The 18844-nt window shown below is 36.2% G+C and overlaps 1 protein-coding gene and 1 pseudogene across 6 annotated transcripts in view; both read left to right on the top strand.

Moving 5' to 3' along the window:
• The window catches only part of PMS1 (PMS1 homolog 1, mismatch repair system component), a 107989-nt gene that overhangs the window by 47134 nt on the left and 42011 nt on the right, over positions 1 to 18844 (top strand). For 5 of the 6 annotated variants that reach the window (XR_012517678.1, XM_074399360.1, XM_074399359.1 and 2 more), the window contains exon 5: positions 5853 to 6016. The exons of the other annotated variant lie outside the window; for it this stretch is intronic. Coding sequence is in view for 4 of the 5 variants with exons in the window: in XM_074399360.1 (XP_074255461.1) it covers positions 5853 to 6016 (164 nt within the window). In the remaining variant the exon portion in view is untranslated. The remainder of the gene's footprint in view (positions 1 to 5852; positions 6017 to 18844) is intronic. 6 annotated transcript variants of the gene reach the window in all.
• Positions 7916 to 10452, top strand: LOC120364312 (glucosamine 6-phosphate N-acetyltransferase pseudogene; annotated as a pseudogene).

Below are 18844 nucleotides of genomic sequence, written 5' to 3'. Positions count from 1 at the left end.
CTCGAGACCAGCCTGACTAACATGGTGAAACCCCATCTCTACTGAAAATACAAAAATTAGCTGGGTGTGGTGGTGCACACTTGTAATCCCAGCTACTCGGGAGGCTGAGGCAGGAGAATTGCTTGAACCCAAGGAGGCAGAAAGGTTGCAGTGAGCCAAGGTTGTGCCACTGTACTCTAGCTGCTTGGGTGACAGAATGAGACCTTGTCTCGAAAAAAAAGAATATTTTTTCAATTTAGACTTCTATAACCAGTAAAAATGCCCTTTAAAGAATGAGGACAAAAAGAAGGCAATTTCATACAAATAAAACAGAGAGAATCTGCCTCCATGCACAATAAGAAATACTAACAGTTTTTAAGCTGAAGGAAAATGATTCTACACAGCAACCTGAATCTGCAAGAAGGAAAGAAAAGCACTAGAAAATGGGTGAAAAAAAATGGAAAGACAGAGTATTTTAAAAATTTATTTTACTAAAACAAAATCAGCATACTATGGAGTTTATAACAGAAAAGTAAAATGTATGATAAAAACTTTACAAAAGGTAAGAGTAAATGAGGTATCCTGTTATGAAGTTGTAAATATATGTTATACCTTCTAGAGTAACCACTAAAAGTAATACAGAGTTATTTAGCTAAAAATCCAATAAACTGAAGTACTAAGAATGATGTGGCAGAGTTCAGTGTGCGGATTTAGAGTAGTAGAAGCAGTAGATTTAGCTTAGAAAATGGTAGCATAGGTGTTTGATTATGAAGGGCCTTTTATATCATACCAGGTAGTTTGTACCTTGCCATTGTAAGCCATTGGAATTTATTTTAGGCAGAAGGTTGATACGATGTTATTTACAAAATTAACTAGTAGGATTGATACTATGTTATTTATGAGATTAACTGATAATTTCTACTATAAATTTTGTCTTACTGTAAGAGATACTGGAACTACTAGGGTTTGAGCCGGGGGAAAGGACTTTACATAAATTTGAGAGAGACTTTTAGGTTAGAGTAAGAGAGACCTATAAGACTTATGCAATATTGCAGTGAGAAGTAGAGGGAAGAATCAATTTAGTCTGTAGTATCTGCCTTTGGAAACCATTGGATGTTGATGTTATATGGGGGAAAAAAAGGTTAGATGTAGTGTCAGACCCAAGGAAGAAGACAATGAGTTCCGGCCTGAGTGTGGTTGATTTCGGATACCTTGAGGATAACTAGGTGGAGATACTGAGTGAGCATCTGTCTATAAAACTTAAAAGAGGCCAGGTGCGGTAGCTAAAGCCTGTAATCCCAACACTTTGGGAGGCCAAGGCAGGTGGATTTCAAGGTCAGGAGTTCAAGAATAGCTTGGCCAATATGGTGAAACCCCTGTCTCTACTAAAAGAAAAATTAGCCAGGTGTGGTGGTGCGTGCCTGTAGTCCCAGCTTGGGAGACTGAGTCGGAAGAATCACTTGAATCCGGGAGGCAGAGGTTGCAGTGAGCAGAGATCGCGCCACTGCACTCCATTCTGGTGACAGAGCCAGACTGGAAAAAAAAAAAAACAGTCTCAAAAAAACAACAACACAACAACAACAATAACGAAAACTTAAAGTCATGTAGGTCTTAGTTATATCAATTCTAAGATGCACATTTTGTCACATTTGACATCCTAAAAACAAATTGTGGCTTATAATCAATGGCCTCCCAAAATCCTTTTTGGAAAGACAGCAATTTTGTATGTTCTGATTGTTGTATCAATTGAGTTTTGTGCAATTTTGATAATTAATGTGTTGATTGAAGGAATAAACGTCTTCATATTTTATTGCAACAAATGCTTTATGACACTTAAAAAGGGAAATAATCACAGGTAAATGAAGTGAAGCTGTGTTAAATGCCAAAGGATTGCTGTCATATGCAAAGCATTGAAATTGATGGCACCAGAAGAAATTGCCACATTTATGGGGGTAAAGAAATTTGAAAGCAGTGAGAGGATGATGTGACCATTTCATGTGTTGCACAGGACTGATGTTAAGGCAGTGTATCATAGTTAAATTGGAAGTGTTTTTTTTTTAAGAGATTCACAAAAGTGTGAGTGCTGCTTGCAACTTCTGTGAAAAGAATCATTGGCGTATAGGTAGTAGTTGACATGAGAATGGAGGAAACATCCAGGGAAAACAAATAATGAAGTTAGGTCTCTGTGAATAGGATCTGGTATGGATTCTGGTGTGTATGTTTTCCGTTTACCATTGGAAGCAGAATGAATACCTGCTGTGATTGCTAAATGCATACACTTCTTGATCTCCATTAGCTTCTGCTCCAAAATTTGGCAGTGACCTGTTTACTTTCCTAAGGCAAAGAATAGTAGCACCAAAGTGTTACTAGTGAGAAATACCACGGTGTTCCAAGGAATTTAATCTGGACTTTGGAAGTGATGTGTGCAGTTAAGCCAAGGAAATGCTCTCCATAAAAATAGAGAAAGACCCCTCCCCAACCAAAATCGTTAGTAATGTTATATGCTGAGGAGAACCCGATCAAGAAAAAAGCAGGAAAAGATCAAGTGTGAGCAAAATAGGAATATTGCCCTTGCTTTAGTCTTTTTTCACAAATATCTTTTCCCTCCAATCTTATTTTTTAGAGTAAATTTCCTTTCAAAAATTTTAAGTACTGTGTGTCTTCCATAAATAAATAAATAATTCAAATACAAACTTTATTTATATTACTTTCTCTTATTTTCTTTCTTCAATATATTCACTTAAGACTTTTTTGTTAAATGCCTACAGATTATTGGTCATTGTTTAAGGTGCTAGGGATATAATGGTAAACATGGTAGTCCTTTGCTCTCTTACTTGTATCCTAAGAGGGGAGGCAGACAAAAGTTTTTTCAACTGGTGACATTTTCTAAAAAGAAAGGAAACATAGTTCCAGTGTAGAAGCAGCAGCCTTAGATAGGGCATTTAGGGATGAATTTTCAAAAGACATACTCAAACTGAGATCTGAAGGAGTTAGCAATGGCAAGGTTGACGGAAGAACGTGTACAAAGGGTCTCTGGTGGAAACAAGTCTGACGTGCTGTAGGAACATAAGGAAGGACATTAGTAGGAGAGGAGATAGCCATGGACTGGGTTATGTAGGATCATGTAAGCTTTATACCTCTTCATTCCCACCCCTTTTCTTCAGTTAACCAGTGTTACTGATATGGTTTGACTCTGTGTCCCCACCCAAATATCATCTTGAATTGTAATCCCCATGTGTCAAGGGAAGGACCTGTAATCCCCACTTGTCAAGAGAAGGTGGTGATTGGATCATGAGGGTGGTTTCTCCCATGCTGTTCTCAGGAATAGTGAGTTCTCAGGAGATCTGATGGTTTTGACAGTGTTTGACAGTCCCTCCTTCATACACTCATACTCTCTCCTGCCACCTCATGAAGAAGGTGCCTGCGTCTCCTTCCGCCATGAATGTAAATTTCCTGAGGCCTCCCCAGCCATGTGGAGCTGTGAGTCTAAACTTCCTTTGTTTACAGATTACACAGTCTGGGATAGTATCTTCACAGCAGTGTGAGAACCTAGGGACTAATGCTGATAAGAGTTTAACAATAGTTTATAACATTGAGTTACAAGCTGTTGTTAGGCCTTCTCTTACATTATATCTCTTTCTTGTCATGAATCCTTATTTAAGTTATATTGGAAAGTGCACTCACATTAGGATCTTCTGTTTACAGGCAAACTTTTAAGATGCTTTGCTCACCACATTTATTTTCTCATCATGTCATCATAAAATGTGTTTTTCTCTCCCTTAGAAACAGGGTCGTGCTCTGTCACCCAAACTTGAGTGCAGTGGCACAATCATAGCTCACTGCAGCCTTGAACGGGCTCGCAGGATACTCTCACCTCAGCCTCCCATGACATGATGACATATGCTACCATGCTAGGCTAAGTTTTTATTTTTTAAAGATGAGGTCTCACTTTATTGCCCAGACTGGTCTCTACTTCCTGGGCTCAAGCCATCCCTACTGCCTAAGGCTCCCAAGTAGTTGGGATTATAGGTACAGCCACCACACCTAGAGAAATCCCTATTTTGATATTATGGTCATTTGGTTAGAGTTTATCTTCCATTATTTTCATCAAATACATTTGGGTGATATGCTTCTGGATCTTTGCAAGTCCAAAAATGTCTTTATTTTGCCCTATACCTGGGTGTCAGTTTCTTAATTTCTTCCTAATAGTTTATAAATTGTCTTCTAGTGTTGTAGGTGAGAAATCTGATGTTAGTCTTTTCTTGTAAGAAACTTGTTCTTTCTGTATGAGAGTTTGTAAAATTCTTTTCTTGTCCTCAAAATTTAGAATTTCTAGTAGAATGTAGTTTTTTTCTTTTTAAGATATTCCTCCTTAAAATGAAGTAAGCTCTTGAAATCTGCACTTAAGCCTTTAACTCCAGAAAGTTTTCTTCTATTATTTGTTTCATCTCCATTTGTTTCTTTTTCTCCTTTTAGAACTTTAAAACTACTAGTAATTTCTTTTTCTCCTCTTGGAACTTTAAAACTACATAAAATTTTACACTAGGATTTTAAAGTCTTACATGTTCTTTATGATTACCATTTTGTGTGTGTGTGTTTGCCCTATATTATAAGCGGTATGACAAACATTGACCTATTGCAGCAACTTCAGCGTTTTTGACTGATTCACGGTAATAAATATATTTTACGTAGCAACCCATTTCACACATAGCTAATCAAAACAATGTCATGACATATTTATTCTAACTATAGGTGATGCACTCTGTTTTATCTTTTTATTCTATTTTATTTAAAAAGAAAAAGATGGTCATTGTTAAATATTAAATCAGTGGTTCTCAACCAGGACAACTTTGTTTCCCAGGGAACATTTGGCAGTATCTGGAGATATTTGATTGTCACAACTAGGGAGGATGTTACTGGCATCTAATGGGTAGAGGCCAGAGATGCTGCTAAACATTCTACAGTGCTCAGGACAGTCCCCCACAACAAATTATCTGGCCAAATGTCAGTGCTACCAAGGTTGAGAAACGCTACACTACACATTTATTTCATTACTCCTCAGTGTAATGATTCTCTACTCTGACTGTACATTCACAAGAATCACCTGGGAAGATTGATTTCATAACTCTGAGATTAACTGGTGACTAGTAGCTTTAAAATGTTTCATTCTTCATTCAGTGTTTTAAAAATATGGACCTATCGTATATGGCTATGACAAACATTCAGTCCTAATTTTCTATGGCAGTGTTTTTTTGTTTGTTTGTTTGTTTGTTTGTTTTTTTGAGTAAAAGCCAGTGGTTAACCTGATAGTACAGCAGTATAATATTTGCACCTTTGTTCAGCTTTTCAGTTAAATTAATTTATAAGTTAAGGGAATTCTTTTGTTAGATTATCCTGTGTTTTTGAATGTTGTTGAAAATGAGGTAAACTAAACTAAGTTACTAGCTAGGTTACTAGATATTATTTCAGGCAAGAATTTCCAGTGACATAAGGTTATTACATACACTGTGTAATCTTATATCTCCTGTAGATTGTAAAGTCCAGAGTAAGCACCATTCCCAGGTAGTTTGAGCATCAGCAGATTTCTTATGATACTGCATTCTCGTAAGCCCATGTTTCCCCACAGTGATAGAAGTAAGATCATGCTTGTTTAGACCACATAGAAGAGGTCATACTTGATAGTTCAGTATTGTTACAAATAGTAGAGTCTAGCTTGGAATCAGAATAGTTTGCAAAGTTGGGCCTTTGGGTTTCTAGAATTGGAGGAGGAGGCTTTCAGTTATAGAAGGGGTTAATTACAAATTGTATATGGATTTGAAGATCTGTGAAGTTCCTTCCAAATCTAAATATGTTTTTCTCTTGTCTGCCAATAGGTACAACTGTAACTGCTTTAAGATTATTTAAGAATCTACCTGTAAGAAAGCAGTTTTACTCAACTGCTAAAAAATGTAAAGATGAAATAAAAAAGATCCAAGATCTCCTCATGAGCTATGGTATCCTTAAACCTGACTTAAGGATTGTTTTTGTACATAACAAGGTAAACATTATTTTATTTTTATAAGTTTTTTGGTATATGATATAATAAAAAGAACAATGTTTATTTTCTAAATCAGTTAGATATGGGCTATGACTAAATGTTTGTGTGCCCTCACAAAATTATTTGTTGAAAACCTAATCACCATGTGATGTTATCAGGGCATGGGGCCTTTGGGGAGTGAAATTCATGCCCTTAAAATAATGGAGACCTGAGAGAGCTACCTGTTTTCTTCTGCCATGTGAGGAGGCCACTACATAGTCGGAGGCACCATCTATGAACCAGAAAGTGGGACCTCATTAGACACGAGGTCTTCTGGTACCTTAATCTTGGACTTTTCAGCCTCCTAAATTTTGGGGGATAAATTTCTATTGTTTATAAGCTACCTGTTTATGGTATTTTGCTATAGCAGCCCAAAGACAATATGTAAAGAGTCTTTTTTTCAAAATGTTAGTCCACATTTGTTGAGTTTTATCTTTATTACATAAAGAGTGTCTTTAATTTGTTGCCCAATATCTATAAGAAATATGATTGAACCTTTCATTCATTAATCTCTCAAATCAGGGACTTCCCCCAACAGATGTTTTCATCTAAGAAGTGGCTTGAGTGCTTACTTTTATTAGGTGGTATGATCTGGAAATATGAAAATGAGTAAGACGGGTTCTTTTCCTTTATAGACTTCACAACTTAGTGACATTTTTTCACCTTCTGAACTGTTTAAAGTGTAATTTTGTTACATGGATATGTTGTGTAGTGGTGAAGTCAGAGCTTTTAGTATATCCATCACCAGAATAACATACATTTTACCTTTTAAATAGTTTGTCATCATCCAGGCTCCTCCCTCTAACCCTTCTGAGTCTCCGTTGTCTGTCATTCCACATTCCACACTCTATCTTCATACATATGGTTTAGCTTTTACTTTTAAGTGAAAACATGCAGTATTTGTCTTTTTCTGAGTTTCACCTAAGATAATGACTTCCAGTTCCATTGTTCTTGCTGCAAAAGACGTGATTTCATTCTTTTTTATGGTTGAATAGTATTCCACTGTGTATACATACACATTTTCTTCATCCACTTATACACTGATAGCACTTAAGTTGGTTCTATAAATTTGCTGTTGTGAATAATGGTGTGATAAACGTATGAGTGCAGGTGTCCTTTTGGTATAATGATTTCCTTTGGGTAGATACCCAGTAGGGAGATTACTTGGTCAAATGGTAGTTCTATTTTTAGTTCTTTTAGAAATCTCTGTACTGTTTTCCATAGAGGTTATACTAATTTACATTCCCATCAGCAGTGAGTAAATGTTCCCTTTTCTCTGCATCCTTACCAACATCTGTTATTTTCATCTTTTTAATCATTGCCATTCTGACTAAGGCAAGATGATATCTCATTATGGTTTAATTTGCATTTTCCTGGTGATTAGTGATGTTGAGCATATTTTCATGCCCTTGCTGGCCATTTGTCTTCTTTTGAGGAAGGTCAATTCATGTCCTTTGCCCACTCTTTAATGGGATTTCTTGTTTTTTTGTTTTTGATTTTAGTTTTTTGAGCTCTTCATACATTCCAGATGTTATCTCTGTTGGATACATAGTTTGCAAATATTTTCTCCTATTCTGCAGGCCATCTATTCACTCTGTTGATTATTTCTTTTGCTGTGCAGAAGGTTTTGAATTTAAGGGAAACTCTACCTCCTTTCTTTCCATTTTTCGAAGCAGGGCTGATAAGAGAAGGTAGTCATCTTGTTGCTTGATGAATCTTAAAGGAAAGGTTTATATGTTTTCTAATTATTCTGTTTATCTGATGAAATTTCACATGGGTATCTTGCAGGAAAGCGAACTACACAGCAGTGTGGAAACCTGATGTGGAATAGGGAATTAACATTTATTGAGGGCCAACACAATGCCAGGGCCTGTGCTAGGTGCATTTAGTTTTCTGTACTCCTCGCAGCAACAACCAAGTGATGTAGGGATTGTATCAGTTTTGCAGTTGTTCCCTGAATGGAATTCAGATAGGTTTAATACTTTGCTCATTGTTTATGCAACTAGTAAATTGAGATGGGATTTGAAACTTAACATGCCTTCAGAGTGCTTTCCACGCTACTGTGTTCTCTTCCTTTTTTTCCTTTCTTTTTTTTTAATTGAGAGGGTCTCGTTCTGTCACCCAGGCTGGAGTGCCGTGGCACAAACACAGCTCACTGAAGCCTTAGACTCCAGCAGTCCCTTCCACTTCACCCTCCACAGCAGCTAGGGCTACACGTGAATACCACCATGCCTGGCTCATTTTTAATTTCTTTTGTAGAGATATGGTGAGGTCTCCCTATGTTGCCTGGGCTAGTCTCAAACTTCTGAGCTTTCAAGCAGTACACCCTCCTCAGCCTTCCAAAGTGCTGGGATTACAGGCGTGCGCTCCTATGCCCGATCTTTTTTCCTATTTTAATACTACTTTATATTTATATAGTTCTTTCCCAGGTTTCAGAACAGTTACAATAACTTTGTGATCTAGAAAGCATTATCTCTGTTTATATGGGGGAACTTAAAGCTCAGAGCAGTTAAAGGAATTGTTTTATATATTATAGTAATAATGCCTAGGTCAGAACCCTTTTTGATTCAGTTTTCTTGTCAGGAAGATTATTAAATAAAGCCATGGTAGAATGTTGAATGTTTTTAATCAAAATCTTTGATCATTTAAAATAAAGAAAAAAATTAAGACTAGCAACCTATTCCTGCTGGCATGGAGCTCAACCAGATAATACCTTGAGATCCCTTCCAGCTCTATGATGCCATGGTTCCTTAGTATGTTGATGGATGGAAGCTCATCCTACTAATAAAAATAACCCCATGGCCTCTGGATCCCAAGGATATTTAGTAATAATCTTGTTTGTCCCCAAATTAATAAAAGACCAACATCAGAAAAAACAATTAGGAAGAAAAAACAGATGAAAAAGGTAACATATGAAGAGAAATATGAATTATATATTTGTAAAAGAAAAGTGAGTACAAGAGAAATCTTTTGAGTAAGAAAATATAATAAGTGAAGGCCAGGTATGGTGGCTCATGCCTGTAACCCCAGCACTTTGGGAGGCCTAGGTGGGTGGATCATTGAGATTAGGAGTTTGAGACCAGCCTGGCCGACATGGTGAAACCCCATCTCTACTAAAAACATAAAAATTAGACTGGCGTGGTGGCAGCTGCCTGTAATCCCAGCTACTCAGGAGGCTGCGGCAGGAGAATCGTTCTCACCTGGGAGGTGGAGGTTGCAGTAAGTCGCGATTGCACCACTGCACTCTAGCCTGGGCGACAGAGTGAGACTCCGTCTCCAAAAATAAATAAATAATAATAGGTGAAAACAATATTATTACCTCACATGATAAAAATGAATATATTAGAAATATTTGAAATGACATGAGAGTACTTACTCATTTTAAGTCAAATATATGTCTTCTAAGGTTTTTTGAGAGGTTTCTATCATTTTCCCAACCAATGTAAGATTATCAATGTAGGTATTTTCTTGAGAAATTGGAAGGCAGGGGCCTCGGCCTCCGCCCGCCTGCACGTCCCCCCTACATGAGGGGGCAGAGGCAGGAGAGGTGGGGTGGAGGTGTTGGCGCTGCCGCGTCCGGGCCACGGCCGGATCCAGATCTGGTGCTGTGCACCTTGGTCGGGGAAAGTCCGCCACGCCTGGGTAGGAGCACAGACTGCGGGGCGTAGGGACCTTACTAGAAAGATAAAACCTGATGAAACTCCTGTGTTTGACCCAAGACCACTCAAAGTAATGAACTGGAGTCAGAATACAGCTACATTTTCTCCAGCTGTTTCCCCAGCATCCTGGAGAAGGCTTGGTTTTGAGGCCTGTTTGTACTGCTGACTTAGAGATTTTTTTTTTAAGGTATGGGGTCAGCTGACAGAGACTGGAGTTGCCAGCCCTGAACAATTTATGAAATCTTTTGAGCATATGAGGAAATCTGGAGATTATTATGCTACAGTTGCAGAAGATATGACTCTAGGACAGATTGTTGCTACAGCAACTCTGATAATAAAACATAAATTCATCCATTCCTGTGCTAAGGGAGGAAGAATAGGAGATGTTGTCCTTAGTGATGAATGCAGAGGGAAGCAGCTTGGTAAATTGTTATTATCAGCCCTTTGCTAAACAAGAAACTGAACTGTTAAAAGATTACCCTGGAATGTCTACCAGAGAATGTTGGTTTCTATAAAAAGTTCAGATGTACTGTATGTGAAGAAAACTACCTGCCAGAGGTTTCTAAAGTAAAAATCTTATAAGAAAATTGTCAAAGGAGCTGATGCTTCAAGGCCACAGTCTTCCTAGAGTTGAAGTATTTTGTTGCTGAAGTGACCTCCATAAATACTGGATTGAAAAAATATTGTAATACTACAAATATAATAACATTTACAAAATTACTTTGGGCTGGTGGGACATGCTGTGAATTTAGATTACAAATGAATATTATAAAAGGGACGATTTTTAACCAAAGGCATCTATTTTTAACTTGAATATTTTCTTGCATTGTATTTTTCTACAAGTTTGCTTCATTTCTGAATGGTATTCAAGAGTATGGGTAATAAGGAGTCATGTCTGCTATCTGTGTTGCTCGTTTTAAAAAGTATATATTGAATAAAGGCTGTTTCTTATCAAATGCATAAAATTAAATATTTTAGTTTCAAAGAAACATCTCAATACACTTGGTGGTTTATCGTTTCCCACATACTAAGGCTGGATAAATTAGTTGTTATAACTAAACATAGTGTCGTCCAACATTGGTTGATCCCAATACAGGCAAACAAACTGGTCAGCCTTTTAAAGAAGTAGAAGGAATGAAAATTATTTGACAAGATTAAAAGTAAAACTATTTAAATGTCTTACTAAAAGTTTATGTAGATCTATGTAGATAAAAAACGTACCACTTGTCTTATCTGTGAATTTTAATTATTCATTTGTTAAAAACACCTAAGAGCAATTATAGTGGGCCATCAAAGGTACTTTTTAAACAGTGAATTAGCAAACCTCAGCATATGTGTTTCTACCCTGATTTTTTCTTTTCATGGCTGTCTGAAGCCTCTCTTCTGAGTAAGTTTTTTTCAAAAATGGAATATCATGTAATTGAGTGAAATACAATACTTAAAAAATATTGTACTGGATTTGTCAAATTCATAAAATATTGATGGAAGCTTTACTTTTTAATGTGGCACTATTCTGGTCATTGTCCTGTTTTTTTTAATTATTATTTAATTATTTTTTAAAGTTAAAGAATTAAATACTTTAATGGTTCTAATCTTTTGCATTCCATGTTACGTTATACCTGTTTATATAATGAGTAGTCTTCCCTTAGAAAAAAAGAAATTGAAAAGGAGTATTTATAGTGTACTACATTTTACTATTTTTGGAGGACACTATATCAGAACTTATATTTAGCAAACACAAGTTCCTCTATAGCCTTCAGTAATTTCAGATGCAGTTAAATCCTGGAGAGTATGTTGAGAGTATTATACAGTGTGAAAGTAATGCAAAGTTACCAAAAGTCTTTTTGTAAAATTAAGTATTAGCTATTATTATACATTGAAATCATGGACTGACTTAGAACAAGCTGTCTATGTTCAGGCTTTTTTCTCAGTAGATTTTTTAAATTTTTATATATTTTTAATAGTGCTGTTGCACCTTTAAAATGTTAAAGTATATTGTTAAACCTTTTTGAACACTGAGTCCTACTTTGCTCTTAGCCTTTTTCTTTTAAACATGCCTGCTTTCATGATTCTTTATGTACTTTTTTAAAGAATTTTTTTGTCTGCTTAAAATGTAAGCAGGACAATATTGTTGTTGTCTTTATTTTTTTTCTGCATTGGAAACAATCATATTGAGCATAATATGAGAAGTACTACTGCTATTTTGATAACTTGGATTAGATAGTGTTCCTTCTTTTTATGAAGGTTTAACCTGCCAACACATTCTTTGAATACTGATAATGTTGATGTTCTTGCCAGTATGGTTATGTTAGAAAGAGGTATTTTTCTTCTTTCATCACCATGTTCCTTGAAAGCGTAGTGAATAATGAGACAGCCAAAGGGAAATAATTTACAAGTGGATTCAGTGAGTTTATTTAAAGTAGATATTATTTGGAGAATTGCTAGAGCCATTCCTTAGATGAGCGATACAGTTTTCAGCTTTAGTTGTAATAACTGAATCCCTGTGAGATTCTACCATAAATATTTTTATTTATAAAGTAGTTATTTTGCAGAATTAACAGTTTTTCTCAATATGATAATACCTGAAACCTAAATCCCTGTGAGATTCTACCATAAATATTTTTATTTATAAAGTAGTTATTTTGCAGAATTAACAGTTTTTCTCAATATGATAATACCTGAAACCAATTTAGGTTTCAGGTATTATCTTAGCTATTTCATATGACCAAGCTTAATTTCATAGACAACTAGTTCAGAACATATGAAATGTATGATTTCAAATAAGGGCTACTCCTATATACATTATAATTGCTGCTTTGTGTGTATACTTGTTTTTCCAAAAATAATATTTGTGATTTTAAAACTTGTTTTGAATGAATTTTGTTTTGATAATTAGAGGCCCACTGGTACTGCAGAAACTGAATTGGATGTCATTGATATAAGAAGGTTTTAACTGCTATGCAAGAGGACATGAATTAAGGAATGTTTTCCTTCCTATTCCCACTTCCATATCACATGAGCATTAAGGCTTATTGAGATGTTGGTTTTTCTGTGTTTTTGTTGTTGTTTTGTTGTTGTTCGAGGTCTGGAAGAATGATGTCAGCTCTGAAGGGTTGAATATCTCTGAATTCAGTTAATCTGGGAAGAGGCAGGGCCTTAACCAGGAACAGAGATCCAGAAAACTGGCAATGGAGATTTGGTAGTGGTGGCTGAAGATTTGGATTATAAGATGGAAGATAAATACGTAATGCCCTATAATATATATCCCCTACTGCCCTATAATATATATCCCCTACATTCATGATATTCTCCATGGTCATTTTTTCTTTGTCTACCTTTTACTCAAATCATCTTCAGTGTCCCAAGTTTGCTTCAGCTGTGCTATGGGGAATCAAGGAAAAGTCTTTTGCCATGATTGGACCAATGTTAAGGGTCAGCTTCCCTCCCCCAATTCCAGCCAAGCTTGTGGAGTCAGTATAATCAGAGAGAGGCTCCAATTTAGGAGTGTGGCTCAAATGCCCCTTCCTTAGGAAGAAATTATTCCAGTACCAATCTGGAAAGTTTAGGTGAGTTTTGTTTTTGTTTTTGTTTCTTTTTAAATGAAAGAAGGTAGATATCTTTTTCAGATATATTTTAAGATTAGCTTGGGGCTGATTATCAATATGGTTTTGTTTGGGGTCTTTTTTTTTTGCTACTTACGTATTAATAATGACAAAATTTATTAAATGGTTTTCATGTTTTCTTCTTTTTTTTAAGGATTCTTTTACTTTTCACCTAAATTCTGTGAAATATGGAAAAGATAAAAGACATAGAAGTCAAATTTTAGTGTGGTTTCGTGTTTGTAAGCACTGTTAGGAGTCTCTGAAGTCTTCCATTGTCTCTCAATAGGACATTATTCTTCAGCTGCTCCCATTGTGTTCTCCACTACTTCTGTTATGTCATTTTGCTTTAGTGGCAGTGATTTGCATTCTTTCTTTCTTATTTGACAGCCTTTGTGGGAGGGAGGGCTGCATCTAATTCATCTATATTGACCTTATTACTGAGTGCATAGTACAGAATGGAATATTAAATAAATTAGGTGGTGCTAAAGCCAATAGTAAGTGTTTGAAACACTAGTTTTAAACACTCTGGCCTCTTTCAGACCTTTTTCATAATATTTATCAATAAAATTCATTCTTGGCCAGGTGTGGTGGCTCATGCCTGTAATCCCAGCACTTTGGGAGGCTGAGACGGGTAGATCACCTGAGGTCAGGAGTTCGAGACCAGCCTGGCCAACATGGTGAAACCCTGTCTCTTAAATAAATAAAATTCATTCTTTTGAATTCCCTGGTGACCTCTTATGTATTTAGAGAGTATATTTTCATTTGTATTCATATATACAATTCTAGTCCATTGCCCTTCCTAGAAGCTAAGTCACTGATATATCTTCTTCAGAACTAATAAGGAAACATACAAAAACTGCATGGGTGGTGCAGTTGGGGGAAAACATTGATGGACAGTCTCTAAGAGCTGTGAATTTAATGGATTTTGTTGCTATTAATAGTCTAATACAACCACATAATTGTTCCTTTTCTTATTCTCTAACCAAATACATTTTATGTACTTATTATTAATCCTAACATACATTTCTCTATTCCAATACTGTAGATTTTTCTTCCAAACAATAATGCACAGGGAATCCTGCACAAATCTAGCTTTTTGAGATTAGGCCAGTGAAAGTCAATGACATGGCCTCTAAGGCCTTTTTTAACTCCAAAACTCTTTGATTTTTAAGGATGTTTACATATGTATACCTTGAGTACTTCATTTCTTTTTTACAAAATTGGAATTTCACATTTCTGTTACTTGGTTCTACTGAGTTCATATATCAAATTGTAAAATAATAGAAGGTAGAAAGTACTGCAATAAACATGGTTATGCAGATCTCTTTGACATACTGACTTTCAACCTAAATACGCATCAAATGATGAATGGAGAAAGAAAATGTGATGTGTATATTCTATACATAACAGAATGCTATTTAGCCATATAACAGAATGAAATCCTGTAATTTGCAGCAATATGGGTGATCTTGGAAGACATTATGTTAAGTGAGATGAGCCAGGCACAGAGAGACAAATAGCACATGATCTCACTTATATGTGGAGTCTTAAAAAGTTGATTTCATAGAAGTAGAGACAAGAATAGTTGTTACCTGAAGCTGGAGAGTGGAGGGAGAAGGAGGAAAGCTGGAGGGGTTTGGTCCATGGGGATAAAGTTATACTTAGGAAGATTAGGTTCTGAATATTCTGTCACTCTGTAGGGACTATGTAGTAAATAACAATGTGTTAAGTAGTTGAAGATAGGTAGAAGAGCTTTTCAATGTTGTCATCACGAAGAAACGAGAAGTGTTTGAAATGATAGGGTAATTGCCTGGATTTGATCATTGCACTATGTATACATGCATTAAAACATCACATTCTACCTCATAAATATATGTAATTATTGTGTGTCAGTTATAAATTTAAAATCATAAATGTTTTAAAGGATTACAGAGTTTACTGGTAAAAGTTCAATTCACTATAATAAAGCATCTCTCATTGTATCTCTGAAGAAACATTCTCAGATTTAGCTTTTTAACCTGTATATGTAAACTCTTCACAATGTCACAATGGTAAAAGAGTTAAAAATCATGCTGTAGATGAAAAAAACTAAATTATAGAGTTTACTGGTAAACAAGTTCACTGTAATAAATAAATTCACAATGCATCTCTGAAGAAACATACCCAAACTTAGCTTTTCAACCTGTGTATGTAAACTCTGCTATAAGTTGGAATGGTCAAAACAATGGTTAAAAAGCATGTTCTAAACACTTGATTACAGAGTTCACTTCTTGGTAAACAGTTCGATTCACTGTAATAAAGCAGCTGAAAAAAAAAAAAAGGACGTAGAAGGGATCCTTAGGTCTTCGGTCTTTAAATGTGGAAAGACCACTGAAAATCTTTTTTGTTCTGTGTCAAATCTTTTAGCAAATAGTGTTTTCAATCCTGTCCACCTCCCCTTTTATCTTTATGTGACCCCAAGAGTTTGAGTGGATTGCCCAATGACTTCAACACTGAATATCATAGAAGATGAACTACAGTTCACATATCTTAATTTTTAAAGCAGCATTCATCTTCTCTTGTAGCTTCCTCACACCAATTATACTTGAGAATATTGAGTAGGCGCTTTGGAAGGGTTAAGTGATGACTTGTACTCTGAAGGAGCTTAGGATGGAAATGAGATAAGATGTGAAAGTGTATAAACATAACATAAATATACCGTAGACCTTGTCATTGCCAAAAACTGCACTTACTCCATATTTTTCAGTGTTATGTGTTACTTCTCTAATCACTGCCTCCTGTCTCTCCATGTTACTCTCTTCAACAATCCTTAGATTCTGTTGAACCAATGATCTGTTGATCCTACTGCCTCTTAACTGTTTCTTGCCTTACCCCGCTTAAATTTTGTGGTCCATCATTACCATTTTTCTTTTGGGCACTCCGTCAGTTCTCTTGGTCCTTTCTCACTTAATTGTACTTGTTTGACTAACCAAATCCTGATTAAATCCATCTCGTCATCGTTTTGGTACCCGAAAACGCTACCAAAACGATGGTTCTTTTTTCACTGTCATATGCCCAGTGCTTATAATAGTGTCTCAAGTAGGTGCTCAAAAAATACGTCAAATGAATGAGGGCTGAGAACAGGAGCACTCTATATTATGCTGGGGGCACTAATTTCACTTAATTGTACTTGTTTGACTAACCAAATCCTGATTAAATCCATCTCGTCATCGTTTTGGTACCCGAGCCAGTATGTAGGGGAAGAAAACACACACCCATGCTGAATAGTGCCTCTGTAAATTCATGAGCACTAATGCTCATGTTGTCAGACAGTCATATTCCTGTTTTTCCAGTTAGCAAACCAGAAGCCTTAGGGTTGTTCTTCGCTACTGATTCTCTCACACTCTACTCTGATTCCAGAGTAAATTCTGTAGATTTACCTTTAAAATGTATCTAGAATCTAACGACTTTGCACCATGTCTATGACTACCACTATGATCCAAGCCACTATTATCTATCACCTGGATTTTGTAATAGTATCCTAATTAACTCTCCCTGCTTGCTTCTTGTGGTCTCCAGTGCATTTTCAGCCCTATAAAAATGTGAGTCAAATCATATAACTCCTGTTTAATTAGTTTCCATTTCATTGAGAGTAAAATCAAAGCCTTTATAAGTGGCTATGAATTCTCTATTGGGGTCAGTAAATTTTTTTCAGATGGTAAATAATTGGGTTTTCAGGAGCATATAGTTTCTCTTACAGCTCTTCAGCTCTGTTGTAATGTGAATGCAGCCATAGACAATCATACCTTATTTACAAAAACAGGAGGCCCCTGGGCTATAGTTTGCTGACCTTGTAGATCTGACCCACCTTCATTACCTCTGATTTCATTACTTTTTCCTTTTGCTCATTTTGCTTCAGTTGTTTCTGGATCCTGTGAGTCATACTTCCAGCTCAGGACTGCTGCATTTGTAGTTTCTTTGTCTAGAACATTTTCCCTCCAGTAACTGGTTCAGTACTTATCTGCTAGGTCTTCACTTAAACTTTCTCAGTGAGGCTTTCTTTAGCCATCCTAAAATTGCAACCATTTCCCTCCTCCCCCCACCCCCATGTTCCTGCTTTATTTTTCTTGTTCAGTATGCTATATATTTTATTAATCTTGATTTATTCTCTCTCCTACTAGAATATAATTTCCTTGAAGGGAAGGACTTTTGGTTCTTTTTTCACTGTCATATGCCCAGTGCTTATAATAGTGTCTCAAGTACGTGCTCAAAAAATATGTCAAATGAATGAGGGCTGAGAACAGGAGCACTCTATTATGCTGGGGGCACTAGCCCAACTGGACTGTAAGCCTAGGCCTTAAAGCATCTGAGATCCAGAGGCAAATGGTATCACTGAAGATTAAAGGTAACAACTGGACAGAGAGATGGCAAAACAGCGAGTATTAGCTCTCATACTCTTGACACTTTCCTCTCCTATTGGTTGGGGGACTTCTAGAAAATCACCAAAAAGTGGGGGCTAAGTCTGGCCACTTGGCAGGTGGTGGTATTCATTCAGTGGAATAGGAACAACCTCTGAAAGTGATTTCATCTACCACCTCCAGGTGGTTGGGTCATAGGGAAATTCTGTTACAGCAGAATTTGGTTATATGGATAAATGGATCAAGATTATTCTAACTAGAGAAACAGTTTAAATATAAAGTACATAAAATACATAGGCAGGAGAGCATATTTAGAGGCAGTAAAGAAGTTTATTTAAGTGAGTTGGTATTTAATATGAGGGAATAGAGGAAGATAAATCCAGTAAGATAATTTAAACTTTTTAAATTAGAAAATCAGAATCCATTAAAAGCTTTTAAGTACGGAATTGACATAATCAAGATGCTACCTTTGAGAATCAGTTTGACGGTACTCTACAGGGAGGAGTTAGGGAGACCATAAATATTTTGGAAGCTGCTGTAAATTGTAGGCTCTAAGGGCCTTAATTCAGACAAATGCATTAGGCATGGAAAGCACAAAGTGTCTATGATCTGTCATAGCTATCATGAGGAAGAATCAATGGGACTAGTTGACTGGCTGTGAGTAGAAAAAGACCAGAAGAGGTTTGAAGATACCTGATTTATTTAACTTATATGCCTAGAGAAATAATACTATATCATTTTTTAAACCCTGAATGCATGTATCTGAGTTTCTCCTATATTACCTTCATGGATTACACTGACATAATTTTGATTTTACTCCTAAAAGAAGCTTATAAAAACAAGCAAAACTTTTAAAGTGAAATTATTACTGCACCAGTAGGGAGTTCTTAACTATTCAATTCAGAGAGAAAAGCTAATGAACTCTAGGCTGGATATTATTATTATTATTATTACTACTTTTAGACAGTTTCTTGCTCTGTTGCCCAGGCTGGAGTACAGTGGCATGATCTCAGCTCATTGCAACCTCCACCTCCCAGGTTCAAGCAATTTCTAGCTAATGTTTGTATTTTTAGTAAAGATGGGGTTGCACCATGTTGGCCAGGCTGGCCTTGAACTCCTGACCTAAAATAA

This window comes from Saimiri boliviensis, chromosome 5 (genome assembly GCF_048565385.1).
Source record: "Saimiri boliviensis isolate mSaiBol1 chromosome 5, mSaiBol1.pri, whole genome shotgun sequence".
NCBI classification, from domain to species: domain Eukaryota; kingdom Metazoa; phylum Chordata; class Mammalia; order Primates; family Cebidae; genus Saimiri; species Saimiri boliviensis.
This window is presented reverse-complemented; position numbering and strand designations above follow the sequence as displayed.